This window comes from Magallana gigas, chromosome 6 (genome assembly GCF_963853765.1).
Source record: "Magallana gigas chromosome 6, xbMagGiga1.1, whole genome shotgun sequence".
Lineage (NCBI taxonomy): Eukaryota > Metazoa > Mollusca > Bivalvia > Ostreida > Ostreidae > Magallana > Magallana gigas.
This window is the reverse complement of record NC_088858.1, coordinates 30,452,709-30,478,144: the sequence shown is the minus strand read 5'-3', so window position 1 is coordinate 30,478,144 and position 25,436 is coordinate 30,452,709. Positions and strand designations below refer to the sequence as shown.

General features: G+C 33.5%; 2 protein-coding genes across 2 annotated transcripts; both read right to left on the bottom strand.

Annotated features, from left to right (window-relative positions):
* Positions 1-1,846: 1,846 nt before the first annotated feature.
* LOC105344338 (synaptotagmin-4) lies at positions 1,847-13,360 on the bottom strand. The gene is made up of 4 exons (XM_011452096.4): positions 13,053-13,360; positions 10,879-11,675; positions 3,922-4,045; positions 1,847-2,767 (listed from the first exon to the last, which is right to left on the bottom strand). The coding sequence occupies exons 1-4, from the start codon at positions 13,096-13,098 to the stop codon at positions 2,460-2,462; spliced, it is 1,275 nt and encodes a 424-aa protein (XP_011450398.3). The 5' UTR covers positions 13,099-13,360; the 3' UTR covers positions 1,847-2,459.
* A 5,581-nt stretch (positions 13,361-18,941) lies between these two features.
* Positions 18,942-22,104, bottom strand: LOC117688915 (uncharacterized). Its single transcript, XM_034467877.2, has 8 exons — positions 21,974-22,104; positions 21,180-21,287; positions 20,766-20,891; positions 20,263-20,664; positions 20,049-20,156; positions 19,768-19,935; positions 19,417-19,614; positions 18,942-19,103 (listed from the first exon to the last, which is right to left on the bottom strand). The coding sequence occupies exons 1-8, from the start codon at positions 22,076-22,078 to the stop codon at positions 18,942-18,944; spliced, it is 1,377 nt and encodes a 458-aa protein (XP_034323768.2). The 5' UTR covers positions 22,079-22,104.
* Positions 22,105-25,436: the final 3,332 nt, after the last annotated feature.

Here is a 25,436-nt window from a genome sequence, read left to right as displayed (position 1 = left end):
TATTAACCAGCGTAAGTATAGTATAAGGTCGTAATCCGGTTTGAAGTCGCGAGGAGAGTATTTCGAGAAATACTGAAGGACATTTGAATGTATAAATACGCATCACATCACATATGGATGTGATGTGAGTGGGGCTTGTGAAAAATGATTTAAAGGGCATAAAACGCCTCCAAATAAATAGGTACTTTTTTCATTGTTTAACAAATACTGTTTGCGGCATATTGTTTTAGATTTTCGACTATCCCGTATTGATGGCATGTAGCGGAAGTATGCCTGTGCTGATTAATTAATTAAAAAAAACGTAATACACAATCAAAGTTGCCTATAATAAATATTATTGAGATATTTTAATTCTTTATTGTGAGGATTTTTTTTCGCTAACCAGAAGGGCAAAAGTGTCTTATTGAAACCAAAATAGTTCTAGTAAGCATTGAATACTCATCAATGTCAGATGCCAGGTAAAATTACAAAGTTTAATACGATTAACTTATTCCTGTTGCCAACTCTCATTAATAAGATTTTATTACAATAATCCGTTTAGTTCTGACTGTGTTAGTGCATTCCTGATTTAGACTGACTTTGACACATTCCGTTGAAGCATACAAGTCAGAGGATCTGTGCTAAAATTGTATAAAATGACCTAATATTGTACAATACATGCATACTCTAAGAGAGAGAGAGAGAGAGAGAGAGAGAGAGAGAGAGAGAGAGTACCCAACATCCATTCATGAATCAATGCTAAAAACTAAATTTTTTTTTCGGTTTACTAGTAACTATTGTATACTTCATCTGTACACATATTAGTGAACATGTCTTATGTAAGGATAATGCAAATACAACCATTATAATTAGAAGTACTGCTACTTCATTTTTAACTACTTCTTCAGCAAGAGCAGGAAATTCCCCCACTTATTGTTGTACTAACAAGCATGTATGCTGTTTTGGTATCTTAACTGGCTTTAGTATCTAGAGACTATATAATTTGTTTGAAATGTCGATCCAGATGAATTATAGAACATGCTTTGCAGTCAGACTTTTCTCTAGTGTTCTAGATTGCCTATAAAAATATGTCTGAATTCCTCATAGACACGCCGAGACTGTACTACGCATTAAATAGTCTCTGACGGTGGAATAGTTATCCAACAGAAATTATTTAATCTATAACAAGCAGAGCCTTAGAGGGTTCCCAAATGACCTCTCTCCTCTAATTTTATTCTATCTACAAAGAACAATCATAATGATAGACCTGTTTTTACGAAATACCAATAAGGTAACACCTTTAAACATGTTTTAATATATCTACATACAATGAATAAACATTAATGACAGCATTTTTCAAATTAATCTAATAATTTGCATGGTTCTCTTAATTCCTTTGTATCAAGATATTATCCCAATCAAAAAAAAAATGTCATATTAAAATAAAATGCCATATTAAAATCTTTAGAAATATTCAAGAAGGAAAATTCATATTAATTTCAATCATACTTCTCTGTAACTTACTTTTCTTTTTGACCATTTTATTATGTTTCAACTCAAATATAAAGATTGCTGTCGAATAATTGGTATTACCAAGAGATTATTTAAGTAAATCCTTCATAGTCAATGTTGTTAAAAAGCATGAATTTATATCTCTCAAAATAAAATCATGGTATTGGAAAAATACAAGTTAAAAGTTTATTTTACGTAACTTAAAAACTTGTTATGATTTAAATGGTTCGGTTTACCCTCCTCCAATACAATATTAAAAAACCAGTACTTATACAAATGTCTTAGATTATATAAAGTCCTTCAACAATTAACAGTTTGTGTGTTTTGAAGGGGAAAAAAAACAACAACACAGAAACAAAGCATCTCAAAGTTTTATTTTTATTTTTTACATTTACGAAAATACTGATAAACGATATACAAACATTAAATCTGATTGTTCTGCGTCGCTTTATCATATATTTTTTTTATGTAGATACTTCACGAACGAAAACGTTTTAACTTGTCCTATTATCTGCACTGAATTGTGGTGTTTGTATTTATGTTTACATATTGTGTTCATAAGTTTCATAAATAAAAAAACAAACAAGTTAATATGCCGCTCAATTTTTAAAATTCCATTGTAGAACATTGAATTTTTTGGGTGGATTTTTGCCTTCTAAGTTTGAATATATAGCTCTGTTTCAGTTATACATTAAATATCGACCATTTTATCTACATCTGCGAATTATAAGTTCTAGTTTAAAAGATACAATTTCCAAATCTTTGTTTTACAAAAATGGCATAATAATTATGTACATCATGTTAACTTACTCAGACATTATTTTAAATAATGGCAGTTTTAATATTGGCTATCATAACAAATAAAACAACGTTTATCTTTGGTCTTTTGAGTTTATTTAATTCAATTTTGAACCTTTCCCTAATTTCACTCTATTCTGTTTCAATTCCCTTTTACAGGCTATTCCGTTTTATTCCCTTAATTTATGCCACTCTGCAATTTGCTTCCTTGGACAGTTCATGACCTCGTTCCAATGATGTAATTCCTGACCGGAACTCTTTCCGCCGATCTCCAGTCGACCTATCACTTCGTTTTTGGTCATTCTGTCCCAGTCCATGACGAGGAATTCCATGCTGATGTTCTGTAAGCCCTCGTTATAGGGAATGTCAAAAAGAAACGACTCGTTGAACACTGGATTCAGAGTCCGTTTTTTGACGTGCGTCTTCTTTTTGGCAATTCTCTGATTATTGTACAGCAAATATATTTTTACAATAGGATCTGAAACACAAAACAAAGATAAACTATAGTAAAAACAAATAAGGACCCTCCTTATTAAAATGTCATTTATTAATTTAAAACACATTGGTAAATTGGTGAATTCTACAAGTTATTGTTTTATGCATCAAAAGTATAAGCAATTGTTAAGTTAACATTTATTTTGTTGTTTCATACAAACAAATAGAGAACCAAACCTATTCAGTGATTGATCGAAAACAGCAACACATAACCAAATGTTATAATTCTTCTAACATCAAGATCAATGAGAGTAAGAGATAGTTAGGTTTTCATCAGAGAGCTTTTCATGTGGAGTAATTTCCCAGGCCAGCTTAAGAGTTTTATCCTGTTTCCTTTGTGTTCTTTTATCAATTCAGTTGGGGTTACCTTTAACTGGGCAGAATTGACTGCGTTGGGTATGTTACACTTCTGACATTTAGGATTTTGATTTGTTTAATAGTAACATTTGCTTTTTATCATGTTTGATTAAATTCTAACAGAAAGCTCTTTTTCGTCAGAGGATCAGATGAATTTCTCAATTCCATACAGTTCGTTGATCCTGAACTCTTCCGGTTTCTGTGCATCGATTTTGTGAAAACGATGAAAAAAACCCAGCATCATCCATACAACATACAATTCTTTATAAGAATGGTTATGTTCCCCATAAGATCAGAGGTTGCTTTGTATCCTTGATGCAGCCCCTTCTAATGTGATCAAATATTTGTAAGATAATGTAGCAATGTATATATGATTGAACATACGTTTTTAGTTATTGTTCTCACTTGTTGGTTGATGACTTTTATTCTTTAAGAGCTTGGAAGAATGATTCATAGGATTATAACTGAACAGTTTCTGAGGGGTTGCAAAAACTATTTCCCGAAAGGTCGTAAATCGCTATATACGTTTTGCGTACCACGAGGAACAATTGCTTCTATACTCGTCTAATAAAATGTGTGAGTGCACTAGTATTCCTTAAAGAATAATTCGCTTCCTATTTTCAAAATTCTCAGATGGCTTAAAAACGACACAACCAAATCATACTACGTGTGCGGGGGCGGAAGCAGTGATGAGATACGTGTAGCTGTGAAAAACGAAAAGGCGTTCGTTAAGTCATCCCTTTCGAGACTATTATATTTCCTCCATTTATTAACACCCACCTGAAAGTCCTGTGATGTCCATTTTTGGCAGATTCCGGGCTTTGAGGACCACCACGGTCAGTCTGTTAGCGGCCGGCTGGTAACACAGAGAGACCAACAGCTCCCCACGACCTTGGGCTCTGAACTACAAGTATAAAGCAATAAAATCTACTTTGAAATATCGTCAGTGAGAAAAATTTCAGTTGACAGATTATATGCTGTTATCTGGGCTTATTTCTAACTGTTCTTCAAACAGCAAAATTGAAAGCCAAACATCCTAAACTCTACTCCAGTAAGGATAAAATTAAATAAAATTTCTCAATTACATGCACTTTTAATCAGTGTAATCTCTCGACATTTTGCAATACTGTGTTTCATTTGCTTTAGTCCCTTTGATTCAACAGAATGCATTTACATTGCTCTTTCCTAATTTCATTTTCATTTGGATACTAAAAGACTAGAGACACCCACGGATATTTGAAGTAGAATTAAATCCTTATATTCCAAGCTTATTATTAGGTTTCCCATCGTATGGAAACTGTTACAATTTACCCCGAAGGCTGACGGTTTTCCAGTTTGCTTCCGTAATACCAGTCACTAATTCAGATTACGGTACTCAATGTCAAAGATCCTTGAATAACATCTGGTGAATCATTCTTACCAGCAGACATTTTACTTATTTGACAAAGACACCGTAGGACATCGTTATAGTTTCCCGTTTTTATGAAGTTGATGCGACTTTAATCGTCTTTGACAGAATACGGTGCTTCCAATCATCTGGCAAACCAGCATCATCCTGTCAGAGTTAACCAATCTAACGAGATTTTTATTCAAATTAGCTTGCTCCTAGTCGCTTGACCGGGAGTCGTGTAGCTATTTGCATTTGTTTTTTGCATTACACGGCAAAATTTATTGCTTTGTATATTATCAAGAGAAATATGGTGGACGTACAACCCCACAAAGAAAATCAATAGACAACCCCCCCCCCCCATTATATATATATATATATATATATAAATATATATATATATATATATATATATATATATATATATATATATATATATATATATATATATTGTTTGAGGTTTGAGTAGTACAAAATCGGGAATCAAGCAAAAGCATTTCTGTATTAACAATAAAAAATAAAAGGATTTAGATGCAGCACTATGTCTGCTATCTTTAGTACTTTTAATTTCTAAAGAAAGCTTAATGGCGCCTCATAAAACGCCACATTCAGAGAGAAGAGCACTGGGATTAGACTTTTTATCGAGCTTTCATTCCTGAGCGCCATCATGGGATAAACTTGAGATTCACTTGAAACCGTGCGTTAAGTCGTTGAATGGAGTTTATCAGCTTTGCTTTTCCTCCTTATTTGTGGACAAACCTCTGTTGGTGCCACATACAACGATTAATCGGAACTCAGCGTTTCCGCTGCTCCGTTATAAATCACGAAAGCAGCGCCATTAATTACCATTACGGCTCGTGAACACTAGTCTTAACGTGTTCTAGACAATTAGAAAAAGGAAATTACAATTAGATCGTTGCACCCAGAACTTTTAATGAAACAAGATAGCAGAGTCCAAGTTTGCGCAATTGTCATTCATTCCATTAGAGGAGTTTTAAACCTTAGCTTATCTGATTAAATGATATAAAAAATCTCATTTAATTGAGGTCCATCCAAATTTAGTGTTGTTTACCTGAAATTGCAAAAGTCAGTCAGTGTTTGTTGGACTGAAGAAGAAATTAAAGGATAAAAAGTGTGTTTACCGTTTATTTATAAGTACTTTTATACTTTTTATGATTTTTTTCCTGAGCTTTAACTTATGTTGTTTTCTAAAAGAGTAAGGTCTTCACAGAGTCATTAGTAAGAATCACGTGATCACCTCAGTATTTTTTTATATAGTTGAGCCTTGAATTAATAATCATCTTTTTCCGTGCTACCAAGAATAAATCACAGTGTACTGAGTTCGTACCTATTAGCTTTTACCTTAATGAATGACAGGCATGACGCGGATGTTACATTAATAAATACACGAAGAGAAAGAGAGTCCACGCATAGACAGAAATGTCTCTCTAAACCGTCAGATACATTAGAATCCTGCATGAGTTTCACATTAGTAGCTTCGTTTAGGAAAAATAAAATCCAATTCCCTCAATTATTGATCAGTTAATAGCCCCAATGCCTGTTCGTATGCTTACAAATTCCCAAGTACAGCGCGACAACGTCGGGATTTTTCAAATAAAGTGTACTTTATTGGGGTTTCTTCGTAAATCTGGCCATTATAGCAACGACGCGACAGATTGGTTATAACCCGTCATGTTTACTGGATGGCTCTTCAGCAATGCGATGATTCCAGCAGCAGACACGATACGATAATTTCCCCAAATGTGTCACGTTACATTGCTATACTTGTGTAATTATAATCATACAGTCCTGCAACAAAATTCTTTTTTTATTTATTCATAATCATAATAAATTATTTTAAAAAGGTGTTGAAAAAATTAGGAAATTATTTATTATTGATATTGTGTCTTCCAATAGATTTCAAAATCCCATAACCTCTCAACAGACCAGTTATATACCTCTCCTCATGGTCCAAACAAAGCATTCCATATTGTAAATCAACATAATAATCTCTTGTGCGCCATGATGTCTAGTATTTTAGTGACTGAAAAGGGGTTTTGGCAGCCAACAATTCCTCTTGAGATTCCCAATTTAATAGAAGCGGTTCCACTTCCAACGAAGTCATGAATTAATTTTGGAAACTTACGTCGCATCTGTTTTCCAAAGAAACATAAAATGTCCATTAAGACAAGAATTTCCTCTTGCTAATATGTTCTTTACTTGCATGATAGCAGACTAAAAATATACATAAACGGCAGAAGCAACGAAGCCACCTACAGGAATGGCCTAAATAAAAAAAAAACGGCCTTCAAGATTTCAGCACACTAGAGATCAGACAGAGAAAAGAAAGTTCGGAATACTTGTCCAATCACATATCATTCTTCTTACTCAAACAAAAAAAAAAATTAAAAGTTATTCTTGAACTAATGTATACCAAAATAGCTTCCTATTTGGACTGAACTTAATACGAGTAACAGATTCAACAATATCTCTATTGATCGTGACTTTTGTTTGACACTGGATAGTTAGTCTCAATCAGCAAATGTTATCAAAATCATTCACCCGGTGTTTATTTTATTATAACAAGAAGTAAGAAAAAATCTTAAAGATATAGATATGTTTTTAAAAAATAATGGCAGGTTGAGTTGGTAATGATTGTTCACAATCATTTGTCTTGATGTTAGCTTTTTTTTTTTAGAAATCAAACACTTTCCTCAATTACCAGATGGTTTTATACACGCATTACTTATCTGCCATAAACATTGTTTATTACACCTTTTCATTACCTTTGAATTTACAAGTATTAATATATTACCAAAAATTCGATTTGATTTTTTTTTTTTAAAGAAATGTTTTGATTAACGGCTTTGTGTGCACAGTGAAAGTTTGCGTAGTTCAAGTTTATGTAAATGGAGAACAAAAGATTATTGTGGAAAATGATCGAGGATGTATTCCTTGTTCAATAAAATGTGTTTATCCTGATAAATCTAGACAATACTGATGCCCTGTTATTGTGTGCACTACAAACAAGAGGGTGCGTATGATGACGTCATGCTTCTATGGATATCTCGAATTTCTCTGGACTCTGGATGAAATAATAACAACCTGCAACTTGACGGAGGCATTGAACTGGGGTAGCGTGGAATACAGAAATGAAATTAATAATACATAATTAATTGCGGTTGTTATGACTATTTCATTGTAATCTATAATCATTAAAGACGCCTTTGCTATAATAGCAATAAAATTAATTCTAAAAAAATTAATAATGATAACGTTACATGTAGACAACAAAACATTTTTTTTTACATAAGAATTAATTACTATCAAGAATATCAATTATTTACATTTTTGTAAAAACCTTGTGTCGACATTTTTATTGTCAAAGTAAACGAAAAAAAAATCCATTTCCGTTATGCGTCTTGGGTTAAATTCAAAATAAACCGTTCCTAAATCGGAATTAACCAATGGACTAGGGAATCTTGTTTCAGCGTTCAAATCACGTTTTCAAACGGTTCTTGGATAACCAGGGAAAGTAATATCTTCAAACGACTCGTTAACACAATAAGAACTATTGAAAATACAGCATAGTATTATTAGAGATTTTTTTAAAAATTTCACAGTGAATTGTTATTGACATTGGCTTGTTCATTTTTACAACGTCTGCGTGTCAAAACGCATGATAAGCTCTTCATTGTGCCAACTTGCAAAATGTTAATGCTTTTATGGATACATTCTAAAAATTAATAGAATAAATTTACACAATTAGCTTGATATAAAGTACGCGATTTGATGTACAGATATCAACACTGTAGAATTTTATCTTGAGCCCTATACATTTATATAAAATGCCAAAAAATGTTTTGAATTCCTTTCGAACTATTTTTTTCTACATAAAAAAACTAGATGTAAATTAATATAAGAGCTTTCCATGATCTACAATCTTGCCACGCATATATATTACAATGACGTCAAAGAAACCATGTCCTATTCATCCAATATGGTAACTTCAAGGTATAATTTATAAATATTCTATCTAGCAATGGTTTACTCGTCAAACACATATCGGACATACATGAAACTTACGATGACCATTAGGACAGCCTCGTAAATTCATGTAAACTTGTCTGTTTAATTTTATATTTCGGTTATGCATCATTGTAATAATTTCGTTCACAACTTTGCAAGTTGATGTGGGTGTTTTTCTTATTTCGTATGGCTCGTCCTATGTATCTACATGTCTCGCATAACCATGTCGACGTTGTGACACCACGGAAATGCCAACAGAAAGACGTTCTTGAGAAACCGGCAAAGTTTTTCAATTTCTTTCCGTGCAATGGCCTTTTCTCCGCTCTAGTTACCTTGATCTGTAGCCGTTATATTGGGTATTAACTTCCGTTCAAGATTCTGCGGCGATGAATCTGTAGGCGAGAACGCCCATCAGACCCCGCCTACATCGCTCTTAGCCTACTAGACCTTCTGATAACTTTTCGAATGTTTCATTTATAGAGTAGCAAAGATTTTTTGGGCAGTTGTCATTTCCGAAGCATTTCTAAATATATCCCTATATTACCGTTAGGAATCCAGACGACAGCACTTCCAAGTTACATAAGAGAAATTGGGCGCATGAGATGTTAATTCGACAGGAATGTGGGCGCATAGGAAGAGTGAAAATTTCATCAATTATTCGTGCACATTTTTTAAAAACTATTATCGTTATTTGGTTATATCGACATTTAGTTTTAACAAAATATGGGTCTGAATATAGCAACTGTGAACACGAGGTAATGAATTCAAAATCCTACTTATTTACAGTTGTTTTTGAATAATTTCATTGTCTTCTTTTAAACGGATTTAGAACGAGTAAAGATTACAATATTCCAACATATAATATGCTGCTATTTAAAAAAATGTGGAGAGATGACTTAGATATGAATATAACTTAGTTCAGATTATTTACAAAATGTTTTAAATGCTTCTTTTGATCAACCATTTAGAAAATAACGGACGGCATACAGGATACGTCTTGGATTTTTAACACGCTTTAATAGTGTTCTGGGTTCGATTCTTCTAGTGTTTCCTTTCAAAATTCTTTACCTATTTATATCTATATTTTGAATTTGATTTTTGACAAAAAAATATTGGTATTGTCAGCTTCAGAGGTTTGGCACATGCATGAAATTTTCAAATGAGTGTTTTATTTCAGAATATAAAGGTGTTTAGCTTTTGCTTTCTGACACGTACGTATACAGCTGTACATGTAAATAATGGTTTCACAGGAAACGAATGGGTGTTGTGTTTGTAAACGACAACTTAAAGGCTAGGGAAAGCTTTCAGTTTTTTAATAGAAGGGAATATACTTCAACTTCCAAGAAAATAATCCCCGGTATATTAATCGCCCACTTTGAAATTTGATGCGAGTCCATGTCTAACTAAGCTCCCAGTTCTTTCTTTCCTTCTGTGCTTATTTCTTATTTCAAGGAAAACTGCCAGTTATTAATCTCAGTCTGCAGGTGCTGACTGTAATTAATTTTTCCTCTTTCCTTCTGTATTCTAACTCTGCATTAAGACCACAGAAGAAACTGTCAGTTGGTATTGCAATAACCGTAAGGTTGCATTGTGCGTCTGCATTATTTATCAATTTTTTTTTTCATTTATTTCGAAGAGAAAGAGATGATTTTTGTCCAACAACATCCTTATTGCTCCGAGTTCTTTATTATTATCTCCTAATCAATCCCTGGCGTTTAGTGGGAGTGTAGTCTAATAATTTGACATGAATCTGATGAATAAGCCAGATTTGTATAGAAAACGTCGATATCAGATCAATAGTGCTGTAATTGAGTCTGCCTGGGTCGATTCCTTCATCTGCTTCGAAAGATTTACCCTTAATTGTGATGTTTATATTAAGATTCTGTTATTTCAAGAAAACTTTCGGCAGCTAAGAACAGACTATAATAGCTCTCGGTAGCATTCTATAATTAAGAAAAGGCATAAAATTCCTAGCAACTGAAGCTAACTTCTGTCAGATGACATTTCCCGTGAGATCGCTGTGATAAAGTTACGCTTATTCAGGATGCATGAGAGAACCCTTGGTGTATAATTGGATTCCTTATCAAAATCACAATGTGGCAATATTTTCAACTGTTAGATAAGCAACACGAGATCATAATATTTGCAAAAAATCCGATGCAGAGATATTGCGGAATTTTCCATTTTATTGATCACAAAATTCTGCTTATCTTCAGCAGCTTAGAATAATTCCATTAAAAACGAGCATGAACTGGTTAATACTCAACAAGAAAATAGATTCATTTATAATGCATATTGATTTTGCAATTCCTATAACTCACCTTTAAGTGTCTTGGATTTATTTCTTTGAAAAGCAAAAGCTCTTTTTGGTCTGCGCTGACATCTGTCAGGGGATACACCACTTCTCCGATGATTTCATCGCGGGAAAATCGGTCAAAACTCAAGATAACAAAGTGAAGAGTGATTCCCGGAATTTGATTCTTGCTGATACCATAGAAAGTAAAAGTCTCGTCATAAGAAGGGTGTTGGGTTTTGCGCAGTACTCTAGTTTTGCATTTGTGTTTCTTGTCCGGCAGAAGTTGTAGCTTTATGTATGGGTCGCACCCTCCTAAGCTTGGATCTCGTGGTGGTAAGTCGCTCGCTCGGACAATTGTAACGAGAAGGGCTGTATTGTGTTCGTCATACTCCACAGAAAAGTATAACATTCCAAGTCTCTGTTTCTCGTCAATTTGCTTCTCACGTTGACTCACATCCTTCTCGCTCGGCGTAGTAACAGCCTCTTTTTCATTTTCACAAAAAGCTTGATCAGGGTATGATGATCTTTGGCCGTTCTCTGGAGGCATATTATACCCTTGGTCGGACGAACGATCCAGTATGCTATCTTGTGGTGGTAATATTGGACTAGTTGCTCTATGTTGTTTCAGTGGCGTGCTTTTGACTGACGAACTAGTCCTGCGTCCATTTGTTGATTCTTTGAGTCCCTTCTTTATAGCGTAAGACAGTCTTGTTTGTACGTTCCTTGCTCGTCTCCTTTGATAGCACCTGTACGCTATGATGCTTATTCCGATAAGAAACACGATGGACCCAATGCAGATCCCTGCCACAGCCCCTGCTGTAACTAAAACAAAAACGCCAAAATTCAAAGGTTTTTTTTTTTAACCTGTTCATGTAAACAGCAAGTAACATATTTTATTTATATATCATATAATTGTACTAAATATAGTGCATTGTAATTGCAGGTTTGGGGATTATTTTAATTTTCTTCTTTATCATGTATTAAACTTTATATAATTTTTTTACCTTTTTATTTTGTTTCTATGAGAAACTTGTAGGCAGATGAAAACGCGTTGATAAGTTAATGCAATTGAATTATGAATGTTATCCAAAATATATCGCGACATTATTTTAACAATTATTTTTAACACAAAAAACTAATTTATTAAATGTGTGATTCTGGGGATTTTTTTTATTCTGCAGTGGGTAGAAAACCGTTTACTATATTGTAAATATTGACATTCAAGTATACACTACTAAATTATAGATATGCTTTTAAGGACTTCGATCATATAATGTGCTTTTTAAAATTAAAAAACATTCTTCTTTCAAATTTTTGAATGTTTAATTAGTCTGAGTTTCGATACAATCGATCAGTGACTATTATTTATACTGAGTGCAAAGACAAGGTTCACTGAGATCGGGAAAAATATCCAGCAAAATAAATCTATGATGGATAAAAACATTGGAGTCTCCGCTGATGGATTTCAAAACATCATTATTTGGATCATTGTTATTGGTGAAATTCAAAAAGCAATATCATTTCTCATCAATATTCCAGGAAATGAAATGAACATTTTCATCTGTTTTTCCCATTTAACTGAGTAGTTTTCAGACGTTTCATGCTTTACAACTTTGATGTTGACACGGATTCATTCTCACGCCGCGCCATTGATAAAAAACGTGATTAAAGGATTGTCTCCTACGGTAAATTGCCGTGTTTTAGGATTGTCATGATGTTTTTGATAACGCTTTGCAACGAAAATACAAATAAATATTACATGAAGTGCAAAAAGCTTCTCAAAACCATAACCAATGGAAATCCATGCAGCATGTCAGCTTTTGAAATGGAGTTATTTTGGAAAATCAATTTTTATGAATTGATGCATGTCATTTCTCACTTGCAATTCCATTTTGAAAATTTTATCATTTAAATTTGCAATTAGATTGAGGGACATCAAATTTTAATTTCATTGTCAAAGTAGTAATTGTCAAAGTCATGGACTTATGATATTAAGATATGGGATTTTATTTCATGCTGTCTTCATTAACAAATGATAAATAATCTCACAATATGGACTTTTCAGTTAAATGTATTTACCTTAACAAAAAACACATTCTACGTATCACTTCTATCCCAAAATATATCATTGAATAAATACTTAATAAAAAAATGAAATTTTATTTTAAATTAATGCCAAATCAGTAAGTAAATACTTACTTGTATGATAGGTTGTATGCACTGGATGAATCTCCACAGTCTTCATTTCTAATTATTAATATTACTATTATTATAAACTAAGAAATCCGTAAAATTAAAAAAAAAATAAGAACTTTGTTGTGATTTTCAAAACAGTCAGTCTCTCACATGTTCACTAAAGTATCGCTAACAATCCCAGAGATCCGTGCGTAGAGTTGGCTGATGTTGGAGTTCTGAAAGATTCCACTGAGCTGGAAATTAATCAATACTCCAAGTCTCTGCCATAGTCACGGCAGACGACAGTGCCATTGTTAGCTTGTGTATTTACTTGTGACGTACACGGCAAGTTTCGAGAGGGAGAAAAATCGTCCACTTTTTGATGCCATCAAAACTGCGGAAATCAATATGGATATCTAATGCCCGTTTGCCATTGCAATGCCATTAGATGCCATATTGAGACCTTATTCGAATATGGACCTTTAGCTTGATATAATGGCATTTTTATTTTTATTTTGTAGTTAAATGATCTCATCTTTTGCGCAGGATTGAGATTTCTGCTGCAAAACCTCGTGATTTATGAAATCAAAACTTATTAATGAAATTTATTTCATTAGCGTGTTCAGTTTAATCGAGATTTTTAATTAAATAGCTTGAGGATCAGATTTCATAAATAATTATTGATTTCTGTTAGTTGAAATTGATTACATAACGTTGAATATTATGATGAAATCGTCTTGCTCCAATACCGACACACTAAAATGTCTTCGTTTGCTTTGGAACACCGCTGTTGTTACTGGAAATGAAGCCATACAAGCAACTGAACAAGCAATCATTTTACAACATAATAAAATTGATTGAACGTGGAGAGATTTTGGATAGCAAGCTAGTACAGTGTATATGTATGATCATTATTTTTAGATTCTATTATCATCATCATCTTATTATTTCAAATTCGATCGAAAATTCAAGAGGGCAATATCGTAGCAACCGGTCCTTAACCTTCAATCAAATTATACATTGTTTCCATTATAGTTGTATACCTACAATATAAAGTATATTAAATATTCATGTGTGTAGTGAAGAAGCTTGCACGGTGGATTTTCTTCAGTGTACGGAAGAATCTAAAAGGTTATGCTTGCACAGTTTATGGTTATTGAGTCTTGAACATACATGTGAATTTGTCTAGTCTCGCTATTTTTTTTTATTATCACTTACTTGTAGCTATTTTACATGCATATGATAAATAACTGGAATACTTGCCCTGCCTGTCGGCTGTTTAAAAACATACAGTCATGTATTTAGAATTAACTAGTAAAATTAACATTTCGTTCAAGTACTTTGTTTCATTTAGCAAAAGAATATGCACAATATGTACAATTCTAAGAATGATTAATTCAAAACAAAACGAAAGCAACTTTAAATTTATGTAATCGTAGATATTGAGTCTCTATATCAAATATATAATTGAGGCCAGGAATAAATGTGGTTATTCATTCATTATTTATTTTAACTATAATTGTGAAACTGTATTCTAAATTAACCACAACCTTTTATATCCTGGTTTCTCATATGGATATATAAGGCCATTACATGTATATTGACGGCATGTCAGAATTAGTTCTCACTGTATACCGTGGACAGGGGTGAAGAAAGCAATGAATGGTCATTCTCCTGTGCGTTGAAGGTCGGGGCGGTTTTCCCTGCTAACAACTAGTATGTGCTTGATTTGCTATCGACATTCAATTGCAAGTAGTTAGGAAATCAAGTATATCGAAGTAGCACGGTGGAATATTAAGAAGAGCAAATAATGAAAGACGAATAATCAACCAAATATTTTTTTAAAAGTATTTTCTATGATACATATATAAAATTATTAAAATTACCCTATTATAATAACATACTTTGTAATTAATTACTTGGCACTGTGTGTCCCAATAACTTATCATTCCGATACATAAGTTCCTCACCAAAACGAGGTTGATAATGCAGAAATACCTCTACAGTAATCAATTCAATATTATAAATGGGTTAAATATTTTAAAATTGAAATTCCAATTGTGCTGATTTTTGTTTAATTTTTTTTTTGGGGGGGGGGGGGGGATGGGGTGGGGGTGTATGTATGGCGTCGCAAGACTTAAAAGGTCTAGCACTAAGAAAGCAATCTAATCTTGTTTTTGCATCTTGATCTTAAGTTCACATGTAAAATCAAATTTAACTAAGCAAATATCAAAAAATTTTATGTTTTTTTTAAATATTTTAAAATGTCTAAGTATTCATATAATGTTAGAATAATGGGTTTTTTTCGGTCTTCATTCCAGTAATATCAGTAATGTCTAAACAAATATTGATATCAGCTAAGGATCGTTGCACTCTCTTGCAAATTCGAAATAAAATGTAAAAAAAAAATTAAAAAAAAATGCATTGTGTCCAAAGCTATAATAGACTTTTGGTGATCTGACATAGGCATAATGCCGTGCTGATGCACGTAAAAAATAAATCGCCTGCGAGAAACGCCAACTCAATTCCACGAACTCATGGCCAGAAATCAATGACGTCTTTCAACCTTTCATCCAATGATATTGTTCAGTCCATGCGTTGAGAAAACAAACACGTTTATCCGTTTCTTGCCCTTCCATATCGTTTCAATTTTAGCAGCATGGTTTTTTTTTTGTAAATCAATCCGACACTGTTTTCTATTTTCGGTGGACAGCACATTTCAATCATCTTTAGTACACAAAATTAAGATGCATATATAATACTTCTAATATGTACCTTTCTTTAGAAGGCTTTTTGATAAAAATTTTCGACATATCTGCTGCAGATGTTTTATTTCAAACTCGATATCAATATCTAATTGGATACAGCTTATGTCCTCTTTTGAGAAAATAGAAAATATGTTTAATAAACATGTATATGTTGTTTGTGATTTTTGATGAGAATAACTTGCTGAGAGAGAGAGAGAGAGAGAGAGAGAGAGAGAGGGGGGTTCCATCACTAGCTTTTCCAATTATATCGTTAATTAAGAAGCACAAACTATATATTTTTATTATTATTCCCCCGTTAAAGATTGTTTACTCAATCAGCCAGAGAACAAGTGTTTTTTTGTTATAATCTAATCGCTTTCAATGCATTGCTATCGACACCGATACAAACTCATTCAGACAATGCATTAATATGTGAATGGCTTTAATTTCCTATTTCGGAATCAGATTGCTGCTACTTAGTCGGTCAAAGCGTTCACAACCCTCTTCCTCGGATAACAAGCTGTTCATTTGCACTCGGAATAGGCTTTCTGACTGAAAATCATTGTTTTAAGATTTAAAGGATTGGCTGTCTGCAGTCTATAAAATGAAGTTGTGTCCTCAAGAAAAAGCCGATGCGTTCTGTTGGTAACTTATGAACGGTAAATTAGGTGCAGCTCGACTGTGTAACAGGTACATCAAAATCGTAAAAGAGATAGAATTACAAATCAAACTGAAAAATTTCTAATAAGTTTAAATTTGGAAATTTTGGCGCGAGCACCTTTCCAAGAATAATGATACATACACGCCATGTCATGTATCATACGTCATACGTGTATATTGCATCGGTTTTTAGTTTTCTTCGTCAAAACAGTGATGGATTAAAAAAAGATCTTGACCATTCCTTACTCATATAAAGATGGAATCAGACGAGGTCTTTCAAAGTATTTATGGGATATGACGAAACTTCAGTCCGTGGAGTCCGTGCAATACGTGTTGTGATTGTAGCTGATGTTTCATACGATCCCGAAATACAAGCGCGGTAATCAATGCTAAATTGCATAAGTAACACTTAGAAGTAAAAATTTAACTTCGATTCATTCGACATTTGTGAACATTTTCGTATGTGCAATGTACTTGAATAAGAGTTGTCACTTTATGACACGAACACTGGCTAAAATACGCGATTGAGGGCGGGTGTGACAAATGTAATGGAAAACATAATCTCGTAGAAATTCGCCGCGGCATGACATTTGGATTTACGCGTTCACCCAAAACCCACTGTGTTTGGTAAAGACTTGAAATAATAAAAATGTTTAAGAAAATTTAAGAATTTTTCGAAATTCTCGTAAACTGTGCTGTGCATTGAAACCTGACAAGCTAGAAGGGCGCCTCAGAGCAGAAAAACTGCACTTTTTTCATTCTAGTGAAGGAATGAAGTTTAGGCTAAAATGTATTTAATATGATTATCGAAATGACAAGCAAAAAGTGATGGAAGCAGAAAGTTGGGACCAACTACGCATTAAGACACATGAACTCTTTCTGCAATGTGACGTTACGTTATGCCACCCTGTAGCGTCCGCCCATTTCCATGTGCCTTCTCATAGTGTCTAATCATGTTTCCTAACCAAAAATAGATTGATAAAAAATCTCCATCTTTTAACTAAGGATATAATGATAAAAAAAAAGTAGGCTTCTTTTAAATAATCTGAAATGAGCATCGAGCATTGCAATAAAAAAACATTCCCTTTTCCATATTATACACTTATAACATGGTTGTGCGTATGGTATCTATTTTATCAAACCCGAGACTGTTACTTTAAATTCTGTCTCTGATATCCTACACAGAGCCATGAGATCACATAAATGTATACTAGAACTAGTATAGAAACTGGCAAAATTGAAATCTACACGAAGCCCCCCTCCACTTTTTTGTGCAGCATGAAAAAAATAGAAAGAACATGGAGTTGGCCCCCCACTTTTATGAGAACTTGTAAAAAATTGAATTGAAAATTAGAAATGAACAGTGAAATTGAAGTGTAAGGAATACTTGCTGACCACCCCCCCCCCCCCCACCCCACCCCCACGGATTAGGATTTTCAGAATTTTGGAAAGTAATGTTTCTTTCTTTTCTTTTCTTTTTATTATTTTTTTTTTTTCCTTGTCAAGATTTTTTTGGATGAGTCTGCCCCCCCCCCCCACTTTCAAAAACGATGCCACGTGCCTGATAAGGAACCCGTCGGATGAGGCGGAGGGCAAAAAGTGGCTGTTCATTTCAAGTGGCCGCTAAGAGATTTTTGACTGTATATACATTTCATTATCGCCTTTCTATGCATTGTTTAGCTAATGAGATATCAACTTGATCGAATTCAGCTTGCACTGCTAAATGATGATTGGTTTCTATGTCTTAGACACCCCCCCCCCCCCCCCAAAGAAAAAAACCCCTGCATTGTTTTTCATTAATGGTATGTTGGTAAATGTCTATACATTAATAATGCATATAATTGCAATTAATGGTAGCAGAATATCTTAAAATGTATTACATATATTGTTTTCCCCCATTTTTTATTTACTTTTCAACTGTTAACATGACGTTATATTGTGAGGATAGAACTGCTTTGAACTCACATTGTTTAGTGCTTATCAAACTGTAGGGAAATATTTTGAGGAAATTATGATACATGTATAAAAGTCATAAAAAACAACAAACTATAATATAAGCATGCATGCACATTTTATTTGCTTATATCAATTGTAAAATCAATATCAGATATATCAGGCGCAAGTAATTTTCGAATAGGTAAAAAATGAGTTATTAACATGAATATAATTAACCACAAAAATGGATATACCTTGAAAGATAATGTAATCAGGAATAAGCCCCCCCCCCCATCCCCACACCCACCCAAACCCCCCCCCCCCAAAAAAAAGACGACAAATTAAATAAAACAAAATTAAGAAACAAAACCCCTTGCCTGATATATCTGATTCATTTGGCACATGATTTAAAAAGTGAGTAAAAAATAAAGATTCATCAGATGAAAGTCTGACAAAAATGATCACAGATATTAAAAATGTCTTGATGAAAGACTGTGAGGTATCTTTTGATGTTTCTACACTCAAATCAAAAACTGGCCATCCCTGCCCTGACCAAGATTCAACCGTGAGATTACAGGAAGGGGGAGGGGCCCTCAAAGCACTGGTCACCGGAAATGACAAACATTTCCGGTCCAAAGAAATTGTCGGTGTTTAGCAGAGCGTCACAAGACAAGTCTTTCACGAACTTTTTATTGTCCGCGGTTCGTGATGTGATCGCTTCTGGTTTGATTTCCTGGAATTTGAAAAAAGAATTTGAGAAAAGGGTAAACTAATATAATCTGACATTTACGAAAACATTAACCCATGTCAAGACACCATTATCGAGACTGAGCAAATAAGTAACTACATTAACAACTTGCAAGTAGAATAATTTTTAGAAGATTATTTCATATCGGTATAACTTAGAAATTAAAGGCTTTTACAATCCCCTATTCACAATATTATCTTTAAAAGTAAACCAGTTTTACGTGTATATACGTCAGTAAAAAACGTTCAAAGACACTCTGATAATAGAGAAAACTTCCTTGAAAATGCAAAAGACGAACCTTTGAGACAGATTCTGCCCTGAGTTCAGCAGATCCCTTTTGGGTCAGTTTTTCGTTGGTGTGTTCGTTATCATCAAAGTTATCAGATTGTGTTTGCTTTCCCCTGGCCAGGATCCTCATGATTCTGGACACGTAAGGCGGGGGACTCACAGGGGTTTTTCTGGTTTTCGGTGGAATTACGATACGTTTGACTGTCTTCTGTTTCAAGTGAAAAAAAATACAACACAATATTTTTATAATAATATCGATTTAAAAGCACAGAGAGAGAGAGAGAGAGAGAGAGAGAGAGAGAGAGAGAGAGAGAGAGAGAGAGTACATGTTTTAGTAGTAGTAGTACATGTTGTATAATACCTTGCCACCAGTCTGTTCTGTGGATAGTTGTTCACTTGTATGACCATGGTTCTGACCCCTCATCTTTTTCTTTGTTCTGCCACCACTGTCGCTTTGCTCTGGATCAAGCTTTCTTTTTGCAACAACGTTTTTGTAGCCATTGTGTCCAAAGTGACCAACTCCACCAACCTGAGAAAACGTGGTAAATACTAGTATTTTATGCATTTTGAACTTTTTAAACTATAAGAGAAAATTATTATTGGACTTCAACAAAGTTTTTATAGAAACTTTAATCAACATACCCTTTCTGCTGCTCTGAGAGCCATCAGTCTGGAAAGGGTTTGGTTTGTCTGGGCCTCCATTGGCTTTACATGCATAAGCACGGGTTGGGGGACCAGACTCCATGGCTCCTAAAACACAAATTCAGTGTTACTTTTCTAAAGAAATAGCCTCAATATAAATATATTCATTTAAATTTAAATATAGGAAAGGCTTGTCTTGATTTTCTGTACTTACGAGCTGATTTGTTGGCGAATTCTGGGAGTGGTGGCCAGTTGCCACGTGGTTTGTGGTGGCTATGCCGATTGGTGGCTGTTGGTTGTCGACAAAAGGAGATGTTGAAGATCCTTGTGGGGCTTCCTTGGCCTTTGATTTGTAGTTTTTCCGTCGTCTTTCGGTATTTTTCTTGTTCTTCGGACAGATTCGGTCGGAGGCAATGACTGCATATGGTCTGAATTGTCCGTTTTGAACACTGTTGTATGATTCTGTGTTGACAATTGACTGAGTGTGTCCATAGAACATGTCTCTTTGAGCATAATGCTTGGGTTGTTCGCGAGGGACCTGAGGATTGACTGTCTGTAGAGACATAGAGTCCTGATTCTGTGGAACAATGATACTCTGTTTAGAAGTTTTGAAATTCTGAAATAAATGATTGTCAATCAGTTTAATTCTTGTTTTCTTCAAATGTAAAATACAATAAGGATAAACAAATGTTTGAATACGTTAATATTATGATGTACCTGTAGTGTTGGTCTGCTTTCTGATTGGCAGCAGACATTGCTAGGCTTTGTAATTGTTCGATGGCGGGCAAGGGCCGTAGAACTGATAAACTGCTGAATCTGTTCAACACTCAACACTTGGTTAGCCTAAATATTAAAATCAGCAAATTAACTTAAAGCCAATTTCTTCAAAAGATTAGAAATTGTGAATATATACATGTATGCATATAGCTTTGAAAATAATTTATGGTAACTTCGGCAGAAAAAAAATTTATCATAGATATGAAGAAGAATTGAAGTACATACAGTACAGAAGAACGACGTATGTCGGACAGATAGGAGAGTGAGAAGAAGAGAAGATAGTTAGGTTTGATTTTATTCTTACTTACTTCCTACACCAATATTTTTTTTTTTACATTAGAATGAATCTGAGACCTCCATAGGAGTCCCGGAAGTTGGGGGAGTAGTCAGGAAGCCCATATCTGGCCTCTCGTAAATAATGGAGGCAGCTTCCGGGGCCAAACACTGCTCATCCATTCTCTTCTGGAATAAAAAGGGCCATGCGTTAATTTATAGAACGGAAAACGTGGTGGGTTTTTTTTGCGATGTTATTTTTGAATTAGTACTTTGTTGTTTTTTTTTTAATATAAAACGTTGATTCCCATATAATTGTATTTTATTTGTATTGGTGTATTCAATTTTCAAATACAATGGGATGTAAAGTTTCGCTTTGTTTATCGTAAAGTATATTTATTTTTGTAAATACATAACGTTAGGCCTATATATTGTTTGTGAAAATTCAACTGTTTTGTGTATATATTGATTATTTATTATGAATTGTCATAAATTATATCGCATTCATTAAACGATTAAATAAGTGACTTTTGTGCATTTTTTTTTAAGTCTTTATGTTGTAAGTGCATGTATTTTTGGCACTAGAAATGGTTGCTATGCAACCATTTTGAATGAGTTAAGCGACTAAAAATGATTATTTAATCTTAAAGCTCGTGTACCTTACACAAAATTTTGTTAAAATGCTATTAAATTTTCAATGAAGTGTTTTATATACTTTGCTTTTAATGAATTATGTATGAATGATAAGTTACATTCATAAGATAAACCTCCATCTTGTTACTCTGCCAAATCGAATGAGGCTATTCTAAAATTTGATGCCTTGACGACAAAATATACGATATTTTGCCGTAAAAATGAATAAACATGAATTTTACCCTCTTTGATGAATAGCTGTTCATTTCTGTCGCTTTCTGAATTCTTTCGATAAGGAAATTCTCAGAAAAAGTTCGCTCTGCGAAAAACACGTCTTGCCTCAACATCTGATGCTGAAACACTGGTGATGTAACCAAAACACAACGCAAGCCGCCAATCATGACGTCATCAGTCTAATGATATCCAATGAACGTTAATATGCTAAAAATACGATTCTATATTTGGAGAACGGAATCTCCCTTTTGGAAAAAAAAAGAAAAAATATTAAATATTTTTGAGAAATTTTCTTACTCTGATTACACTTGTACAGGATTCGAAAAATCAATCGGAGAAAATAAATCTATTTAATTTACCATATAATCTATACAAATAATCTATAGAATAAAGATTAAAGATATCATACATTATTTTATAAGATAGGAATTCAATATTTATCAGTTTTATAAAAGGTTTGGGTGCGACCCTTCGCGCATGGTATAAAATGATCATATGACCAAGGCCGTGTCCAGGATTTTTTATCTTAGGAAATGGCTTTCATCTCCATTTATATCTTACATGTAATCATCTCCGTTTGCCAAGTGTTCCTAACTCGGCCGCACCGCTCATCAATTTTTCCAATGACAAAATCAACTTAGGTTTGAGCAATGGGGTCGAAGTAATGACTATGATTTATAAAATGCGTGTATCTGAGGTGCTATGTATACAAGCATTTTCAAGTTTTCCATTATTCCGACGGGGGCTCTTCTTTTTGAAATTCACCTCGCTCTCAAGCAAGCGATTTACCGTAGACCCCCACCCCCCCCCCCCCCCCCCAAAAAAAATACTTGTTTTCTTATCTGCATTAAATATTCATTTTGTAGTGAAAGTTTAAAGTGGTATGTGCAATTAACATGATCGAAATGATATAAAGTTGTGGCTCTCGACTTCCATCAACTATGATTTTGAAACCACAGACAAGGAAGAAATAGTCCCCAGAAAAATCGTATGAATTCAACTGACAGGCCCATGAGAAAAGACAATTTTAGCGAAATGAAAAAGCCAAAATCGTCTCTAATGGGAATTTTAATCTGACATCAGCATGAATTTTTCGTGCAGTCCGTGATTTTTCTCATTAAGTCGGTTTATGTTTTGACCAATCGATAAACGGGGCGTGTAGATTTGAATGTTAATGAATTACATGAATTACAATAAGTTTCCGTAAGAAATGGAGGGTATTACACTCGGTGGATGTAAATATATGTCTATGAATTTTCCAGTAAACTGGGGGTGATCTATCACAAGAAGTGCAATGTATTAATGTTGTGGGTAAAGGTTCTTTTGAATTTTGTTTCTTTATTTCATAACAAAAAGCATCATTATCCAAAGCGGTAGTAAGACCATTTATGCTGCATGTGAATGATAAGTGAAGGGTTTAATTTTCACCCATAACTACATAATTATGACGATAAATTATGCGCTTTCCATGGACCCTCTATCCAAAGAGTGTATAAGGAGGCCAGCAGTACAGGAGCACCCCCACCGATCATCTGTAAAACCCCTCTGTATACGAGGGTCAACCAAAAAATACGAAGACTTTTGGCATAGTTAGGTAATTTAACGTTATATTATTACTTTGAGTAGATATGATTAAGCAATAGTTTCAAACAATATAAAATCAAAAAAAAAAGTTAAAATATTTCCTTATTTCTAAGAATTATTTAGAGCCTAATCCTGCAAAAATGAGATCAAGGCGCACGGTAAAAATGAATGTAATGGCAACAATAAAGCACATAATGTTGAAAGTAATATTTTTGTAAATTAAACTTAAAACCAAATATATAACATTAAAACCTCAAATTAAGCGTCGTGATATTCGCTGTACTAAATACTGACAGGATATAACGTTTTGTTGAACAGATATCAGGAACTAAGATAGATCGACGTCACCAAAGTCACGGCGCAACGAAAAAAAATATAAACAGTAAAATCATACATTAAATTAAATGCTCAGTTGTAAAAATAAAATAAGTCAAAAATTGTTTGCATGTTTGTGTTTAACTGTAAATAAATACATTTTGTGTGGGTAGTGGTAATTATATTTAGAACATCGAACAGTCCAAAAGAGACTACGCGTAGAATATCTGTAAATATTTGGTCAAAAGAATTTATAACGTCTTCTGACGTTCAGGGTTTTTTTCTTACTGATCATAATAATACAATGAAACATGCAGTAAAAAATGATTTACTACCTTATAAGATGTCAAGTGATATTGTGCCGATTTAAATTGTATCTTGAAAAGCACAGAAGGCTCATGGTGATATTAAGATTGGGTATTTCAACGTTACCGTGCGCAGTGGTGACAAAACATGTCGTTTAATTTTTAAAAAATCGGATAACGAAAAATACCTTTTCATTAAATGGAATGAAATTACGTATATCAATAAATGTTGGTGCATAAATTCATTTGCTATTCGTGACTTTTATGAAAAATATTTGATAGACAGCATAATTATCTTCGTATTTTTTTATTGACCCTCACTGAAAAAATGAAAAGTAAAACGTTTTAAAATCTCTTAGAAACTTAACTGAGTTAGCTCATACTTCTTATATTATCATACGCGTTGAGTCAACAAATACTTCTTATATTAACATACGCGTACGTAATGAACAGAAAGTAATTTTTTCCCTTCAATTTACTCGAAGGCCAGTAATGTCATGATCTGATTTTATTTGCTTGGTAGAGTATTTTTCGCAAAAGAAGATAAAAATGTTAAACAATGACAGGCGATGGACAAATAAAGATCTCAAGCCTCTGGCTCAGTTAAAGTAAAAACAAGACAACTGACTATAAACTCTTTTGCATTTTTTATTCATGGCTGACTTTACACCATCTTACACCCAATATCATTGTACATGTAAATATGTTACGATATGTCCTAAAGGAAATCATTTATGTAGTGAAATGTAGTGAAAAAATATCAAATGTTGTTCTGCTAATACATTGGATATTATACAACCTGAACTCTGCACGTAAAAGTGATTGTTTCAACAAATAAGGGGAGAATAAAATGGAACGTTAAGAGAGCACATTTGAGGTACAACCACAAACTGCCTCCAGATATCTACACAAATTCATAAAAATATAAGTCAGGAGTGACAACTCTTACATTTATTAGAAATCTTAATCTCAAAAATTTGTCGAACAAATGTCATTCCAAAATGAAGTTACAAGATAACAAATACGAACAGAAAATGATTCATTAATGATTATGAAACAAACCATAATTCAATAAAATATGACTAGCTTACTCCATTAATTTCCAATAGTATATCCCTAATATAGATAAAATAAAGTAAACATGAATTTGAATGCCAAGTGAGAAATTTTGGTTGTGTTCTTTCATTACATTGATGTATCAAGAGAGATTTTGAAGAGAAAAAAAATCATAAGTCAATATATCTTATTTCATAAAAAGTCCAAGAAA

What these genes read in the sequence shown, in the direction of transcription:
- LOC105344338 (XM_011452096.4), bottom strand. Translation starts at nt 13,098, where the DNA reads ATGAAGACTGTGGAGATTCATCCAGTGCATACAACCTATCATACAA. An exon ending in GCATACAACCTATCATACAA is followed by an intron (nt 11,676 to 13,052) that starts GTAAGTATTTAC and finishes TTTTTGTTTTAG; the next exon opens with TTACAGCAGGGGCTGTGGCA. An exon ending in GGACATCACAGGACTTTCAG is followed by an intron (nt 2,768 to 3,921) that starts GTGGGTGTTAAT and finishes TTTGTGTTTCAG; the next exon opens with ATCCTATTGTAAAAATATAT.
- LOC117688915 (XM_034467877.2), bottom strand. Translation starts at nt 22,078, where the DNA reads ATGTTGAGGCAAGACGTGTTTTTCGCAGAGCGAACTTTTTCTGAGAAT. An exon ending in ACAGCTATTCATCAAAGAGG is followed by an intron (nt 21,288 to 21,973) that starts GTAAAATTCATG and finishes TTTTTATTCCAG; the next exon opens with AAGAGAATGGATGAGCAGTG. An exon ending in AAAGCAGACCAACACTACAG is followed by an intron (nt 20,665 to 20,765) that starts GTACATCATAAT and finishes CATTTATTTCAG; the next exon opens with AATTTCAAAACTTCTAAACA.